Here is a 7,124-nt window from a genome sequence, read left to right as displayed (position 1 = left end):
AGAGCCATTGGTGGGAAAGGCAGCCTCCACTAAGTAAATGCCCTTTTATTTTTGGCAGCTGGATTCAGTAGTCCTCAGAGGGTACGTTTAGAAATATAATTCCAGAGAAGTGCATATAATTGTATCTTGTCTGCAACTTTTTATTTTAATAAGAGAGAGCATATGGGGAAAAATGTAGGGCATTCTAACCAAAGTTTGAATAAAATGACATTTTAATGTGGAATGTCAGCACTGAAAATTTTTATGAATAATTTGTATGATTATATATCTCCAGAGTAGATTTATAATTGACCACGTCCCCTAATATCCTTCAAGCTTGCAAACTGCTCCCCAGTGAATGGTTGAGCAGGCAGGAGGACTTCTCAAGAAGAGAAAAGGAAATGACCAACCTACAGGGACTTTTTAAGATTTCTGTAGGACCTCAGCCATTTATTAAAATTGCCATGGTCTTATCTCTGCTGGAGTCCCTCACGGTATTGGGAGGCATACAGACTGCCATGGGTCTCCTGGGTCATGTCCCAGGCTAGATCCTCCCTCAAGGTAAGAACTGTGGATTGTATCACAATTCGATAACCACAACTCACTCTCAAGAATGTCAATGCCTTTATACAAAAGAGGAAGCAGACAGATTGGCATCATGAATGCAATGCACAGAGATGGAGCAGGGACCATTCAGCCTAGTGGTTAAAATCACAGTCTCTGAAATATGACTGCTGGGGCTTCAATGCTGGCTCTGCCACTAACTCCACGACCTTGGGAAAATTACTTAACTTTTTTTCTTCAGTTTTCTCATATGTAGAATGAGAATGATAGCTACCCCTGTCACAGGACTGTTTTAAGTATTAAATGGGATAATACAAGTAAAGTGCTTAGAACAACAGTACATGGCATGTTAGAATCCCTCAATGAACTTCTGTACAATCCTGCACCATAGAGTGTGATGATTGGCTAAGGTGCAACAACATAGATCAGTTGACAAACAACTACCTGTGTGTATAACTAATATTTTCCCTTTAACTAGAAACAATTATACGATTTCCAGGATTGGTACTATATTTTGGAGGCCAACAATTACTGTCTTCTCCCTGACAACATATTCAAATGGAACTGCTTTGTAACAAGGTAAGGGAGAAAATCTTTCATGGAGTACACATTACCAGTATATCTTTCATATCTCCACTGCATTTTTAAATATAATTTCAGGTTCAATTTGTCTTTTTTTGTGTTTGTTCACATAATCACATCAATTCACAAAATCAATGACATTCTTCAAATCCTATCTTATGGGAGAAATATAGGAATATAATAATGTACTCTTACCTAGATGCTAATGTAATGCATCCTTTCTTTAAAAAATATATGATTATGCATTTCTAATTCTTACACTGGATAATAATTAAAACCTTGAGCTTCAGAAAAAAACTTATCTATTGAATTATATTAAAACTTAAAATTCTGCTGGTTTGCAAAGAGTTTTTAACATTATATTGTAATCTATATTATTAACTATAAATATTTTTGCCTGACTGTGGAATACAGTTTGTTAAAATAATAGTAATGTCACAGTTGTGCAAAACAACAACAAAAACACCTACATTTTAACAATAAGTTAACTACAAAAATCTATATTGACGAAAAATGACATTTTTGAACATGAATTGGAAGAAAATTCTACCACTATTTGGCTGAGATCACATTGAACAAGTTTCAGCCCATAGCAATTTGACAGCACACTGGGGACTGAACACACAGGAAGTCATACAAGTAATGGCATGAGTAGGAAGTCTTATGGCATTAGCGAGCACCATTTATCATCACATGACTGTGACCCTTTCTGGTGAGAAATGAGGAACTGCTCCTCCAACACCTTCTTCTGGAAACTGGCTCTTTTCCCAGCCCTTTTTAATTCTCTTTAGCTTTTGGCTTAGACATGGAAGAAGTAAAACGCTCTTACCCAGAATTACAATTGATGGCAAAACAAGAGCGAGAACGAAGTTTGGTGGTGTATAAAACCTGTAGTGCTCTCCTTCAAAAGCTCGTTTCCATCCGTAAATTAAAACATGGAAAGTGCTTATGAGCAGAGCGACATAGCCAAGAGTAGACTTCGGATGGAGGGGGAAGAAAAAGAAACAAAGAAACAAATTACTCAAATTCATAAGTGAACCTATTTTATCTTAAATTATTATTGAGCTACTTTTTGGTCTCTACTAAATTAAATAATGTAAGCACTTTCACATATATATATTTACATCCATACTTTTTATTTGACACGATTAAAGCCATATTGCATAGTTTAATATTCTAATTATTTCATTTATTATATGAAGAACTTTCCCCTAATGTCATTGAGAATGAACCATTTAATGCTGTATAATATTCTATTGGATGGATGTGCTATAATTTATTTAACCATTCCTTTCATTGATTATTATTTATTTTGTTTCCAGCTTTCCTCAACTATAAATAATGTCACTCTATGCCCTTTTCTATATTCTGGTTTATTTCCTTAGAACTGATATAGTGGTACTGCTAGTCAAAACATCTGGCTTTACTTTCAGGGTGTTGACAAAAACTGCTAAACTTTTTTATATAGGTTATCCACATTTCTGCCAGTTGTGTATATTAGGAAAATCGAGTATGTTTATATATGTATGCATATGTACATACTAACTGAAGGTAAATATGAAAAACCTTGTATATTAACATGTAATATAAACAACATTTCAAACATGTGGCTTTACTGACCTTATTAAAGGAAATTATTAAGAGCACTGCAGTTAAGTAGCTTACAGGTTAAAATCTAAAGGGTCAGCATTCCTGGTTCCCTAAACTATGATGTTCGATTGTTTACTTTGAGACATACCCTATTACATAAATGTAATATTGCATCTGTAGAATGATGAAACATCTAACTTCACTGGGAAAGGATCAAAACTCTAGCAGAAAATTGTCCTGTCTGCAATTACTCATCTAAATTTATAATGAGAGTTTGCACCCATCTAGCACCTTTTATCTGAGGGCCTTCTATTTCTTTCTCAGTGTGATTAAACTAGCACTTTGCAAAGTATTCATATTTTTTTTCCTTCAAAAGAAGAAAAAAGAATTTAGACCAGGGAAATGCTCTTAATTTGAATGAGATTTTTAGATAATTTAAAAACAAAAAAGCTCAAGTAAATAAGGAACCCTCCCCCCCCAAATTCAGTTTATCACCAAATGATACTTATCGGCATTATAGTGCTGTAAACCATTTGATACAGCCAATACTGATTGGGCCTATGTTTGAGTTATATATTTTTAAATATGCAAATGTAGCCCTGGCTGCATGGCTTGATTGGTTGGAGTACTGTCCCATACACAGAAAGATGGCAGGTCCGATTCCCAGTCAGGACACATACCCAGGTTGCAGGTCCAATCCCTGGTTGGGACACATGAGGGAGGCAACCAATCAATGATTCTCTCTCATATTGATGCTTCTCTCTCCTTCTAAAATCAATAAAAGCATGTCCTCGAGTGAGGATTTAAAAAAATACAACCCCCTTTGTAGACACTCACATAAATATGTATATAACATATACTAAATATACTAACAAGTTCATAAGGCTGGTTGCTTGTCATAATCCATTAACTTAGTTATCTGGTTTGTCACTGCTTTAAAATATTGTTCTAAATATTAGACTGACCTCCTCACTTAACTTCAAATTAATGAGATTTTTCTGGACATAGCAGGATGACTCAAAATATAAAAGAATTCTTCATTTGGCTAGTAATACATCGACTGTTGGCTTCAACTTGTTCTAAGCTCACACATCCCCACGTTCATTTTATTTTTCTTATTAAAATAACCTTTATCCATAGCGTAGCAGGCAAGACTATCAAAGCCAATGCTATCAGGGCTGCAGAACCCTGTACTGGACTTTCACTTACTAAACCAGGATGGTCCTAAGTTAGTCTCCAACCATATGAGGCCACCAAGCTTACATGCAAAAACACAGCTCCCAAAGGCTCTTTACATGAGGAGCATTATTTAAAATTCAACTAACATTTGAATTTATGCAGCCCATTCCCACACCAAACAAAACTCACATACCTGAATAAAACTGAATTCCCTCCAGTTTAAAGCATTGCTCACTGAAGGGATGGAGGTGACTGCCAGGAGGGACAGTAAGCCCAGGCTCATGATGCCAAAGGAGATATACATTTCAATTCTCCAAACTTCTTCCTCGTTCCAAGAGTTTTTAATGTCTGCATGAACCTATCAAGAGAGCAAACATGAGTTTCCCTTACTTGGTAGAGCATTAACTCATTCAGCACAGAGTTCACTGTGGGCATAAGAATCCATCACATATGGACATATTTAAGTTGTTATTAATTCACTTTAACAAACTGTTATAGAGAACCTATTACCGGATGGTATTGTTTCTGGCATGGGAAAGAAGAGAATGGAGAGTTAAACAAAAGGAGGACTAGGATTCTCTCTGTCTTTGCATATGTGTGAGAAGAGTGGATAAACCTGTCTCATGTTTGTAATGCATCACAGTGACAGGGACTCTGGCATCCAAAGACCACGAAAATGCCACGTGGTCTGTCCCAGGTGACACAAAGAAGTACTGGCGGTTAGACTTAGTTTTGAGGGACTTTTACAAGTTGGTTTAAACTTGATTGAATTGTTTGGGTACATTCTGGACTTAGTTCAACTTAGAACCTGGAAAAGGAATTTCTAAACTATTTTCTGTGTTCCTTTCTCACATCAAGAATACTTATATGTTGATTTATCTCTTTCTTCTTATCTTTTTCCACTGAAGCTGAGATTTCCCTGAGGAATCTGGGAAATTTGCATTTACTGAATGCAAATATTTATCCGCTTGAATTGCCTCATTATTTAATATACTTTTCCAGCTGTCCATTTGCCACATTCCTATATAATAACTATATTGATAATGCATATATAATCAAGCAGAGTAAGAGGGATTGGGAGTCCCAGGGTTGAGTTGGAAGTAGTTAGCAGAATTTAAAATGGTGTCCAATGTAGGCCTCACTGAGATCCGAGCAAATGATTTGAAGGAGGAAGCTAGGAGAGCTGATATCAAAACCTCCCTATTCAGTTAAGAGAAGTAGTATTTTTAGGGAAAGTGACTTAAAAACATTCAGATATTAATTTTTTCCAAATTATTTTAGGTTGAAATTGTTGAAACACATGTAAGTACTAGATGCTACATACATGGCCCATGATGCCTTGGCTCCTTATGAAAAGAAAAAGCTTGTACACATTTGTTTTGGTGCGGTGTCCTCGGCTCTCACTGAGAAACGCTACATCAGACAGCTCCCATGGTACATTGTATTTTACATTCGCCGAGTGGGAATGATTGGGGAAATAGCCCATCATTAGGCTCCCTCCATGAAGCTCTCCTGGAGATTTTCTTGAGCTGAGTGCTAGAAAAGCTTCACCCGAGGAACTGGTATCTTTTCTGCTTTTTGATAACAAAAATCTTGTAGGCATATGTCTTCTGATATGGACTTCCTATTCTGTTTTACGTTTTCACCGGTTCTAATTTTATTTTATACATTTACTGAGAATTGCCTTAACATTTTGTGGAACATAGCCAATTACAAAACATTAAAATAATGAACTGCTCAGTACTGAAAGCATTCATTGCAATAATAACATTAAAAATGAAAGAACAGCCCTGGCTTGTGTAGCTCAGTTGGTTGGAGCTTTGTCGAACACACCAAAAGGTTTGATTCACAGTCAGGGCACATACCCAAGTTGCGGGTTCAATTCTGGTTGGGGCATGTGCAGGAAACAGCCAATCTACATTTCTGCTCATGTCAATGTTTCTCTCTCTCTCTCTCTCTCTCTCTCTCTCACACACACACACACACACTTCTTCTCTCTATAATCAATTTTCTGAAAAAAGGAAAAAATCCTAATCCTTTATTTCTCTGCTTTTATTCTGCAAAGAAAGGGATGGTTGCAGCTTTCGCCCTCACTGATTTTGCAGTAGCCATGAAACTCTATGGCTACAGGAAACTCTATGGTTGCAGGAACATTATTTAAAGAACAGTACTTTTCCTGCCCTAAATATACCAAGGTATACAAAGTTGTACCCAATTTTTAATCTTACTGTTTACAAATTATATTAAGCATCACATGAATAACAAACATGCTCCATACCTGCTGATAAGCCATGTTGAGAAACAAGTATCGCTCTGATCTTCTCATTGGTAAGCAGAGGCTATAGGCAACATGGACCGAAGCAAAGAAAAAACTTAGTAATCCAAGCTGTTTTCTACACTGCAACCAGGTCTCCAACCACGGTGGGAACCTCCTGTACTTGGTGCCGTAATGAAGTTGATAAGCAGCTGCCAGGAGACCTGCTAGGTACACCAGGGACAGCAAAGTAATGGCAACTACGGGCAAGGTTTTATTCACAATCTCAATAGGAATCTTGTAAAAGTCACTCTGCTGGTTTCTTGCATAGGGATGTATCACATCTCTGACAAAGGAATAAAGAAAGAAAAATGTGGCCAGGCTTATGGCTACCACGACCGGCCCTCTCCAGAGAGTAAAGAGTTGCAGGGGTAAATTTTCAATCTCCCTGGCTGATGATAACGATCCCACGTCCACGGGAGTAAAATTCAACTGCCGGGCAAGTTCCACAACCTGTTGTCGAGCTTGAATATTGTTACTGCAAATATAAACCTGCAGCAAAAACAAGAGACACAGCATTACTATTGCTGCTTATAAAAATGATGAGCCCACGCTCCACTTAGTCTGTGGAGCATCACTTGTGATGACCAAGTGATGCAAAAGTTAAGGAGATAAAGCATTTATTAATTTATTATTTATTAATAGATGACAGTAGTGTCATTAAGAATGGCCAAGTCCCGTGAGATGACATGAAAAGAAAATGCAGACAAATCTGGCTACAGGGGTGGGCAAACTTTTTGACTCGAGGGCCACAATGGGTTCTTAAACTGGACCGGAGGGCCGGAACAAAAGCATGGATGGAGTGTTTGTGTGAACTAATATAAATTCAAAGTAAACATCATTACATAAAAGGGTAGGGTTTTTTTTTTTTTTTTTTGGTTTTATTCATTTCAAACGGGCCGGATTTGCCCACGCT

The 7,124-nt window shown here is 37.1% G+C and overlaps 1 protein-coding gene across 1 annotated transcript; it reads right to left on the bottom strand.

Moving 5' to 3' along the window:
• Nucleotides 1-588: 588 nt before the first annotated feature.
• Nucleotides 589-6,859, bottom strand: STEAP2 (STEAP2 metalloreductase). The gene is made up of 3 exons (XM_006779184.2): nt 6,173-6,859; nt 4,088-4,252; nt 589-2,102 (listed from the first exon to the last, which is right to left on the bottom strand). Exons 1-3 carry the CDS (start codon nt 6,725-6,727, stop codon nt 1,815-1,817), a joined length of 1,008 nt encoding a protein of 335 aa, XP_006779247.1. The 5' UTR covers nt 6,728-6,859; the 3' UTR covers nt 589-1,814.
• Between the last annotated feature and the right edge of the window lie 265 nt (nt 6,860-7,124).

This window comes from Myotis davidii, unplaced genomic scaffold, assembly GCF_000327345.1.
Source record: "Myotis davidii unplaced genomic scaffold, ASM32734v1 scaffold187, whole genome shotgun sequence".
In the NCBI taxonomy this organism is placed as follows: domain Eukaryota; kingdom Metazoa; phylum Chordata; class Mammalia; order Chiroptera; family Vespertilionidae; genus Myotis; species Myotis davidii.
This window is presented reverse-complemented; position numbering and strand designations above follow the sequence as displayed.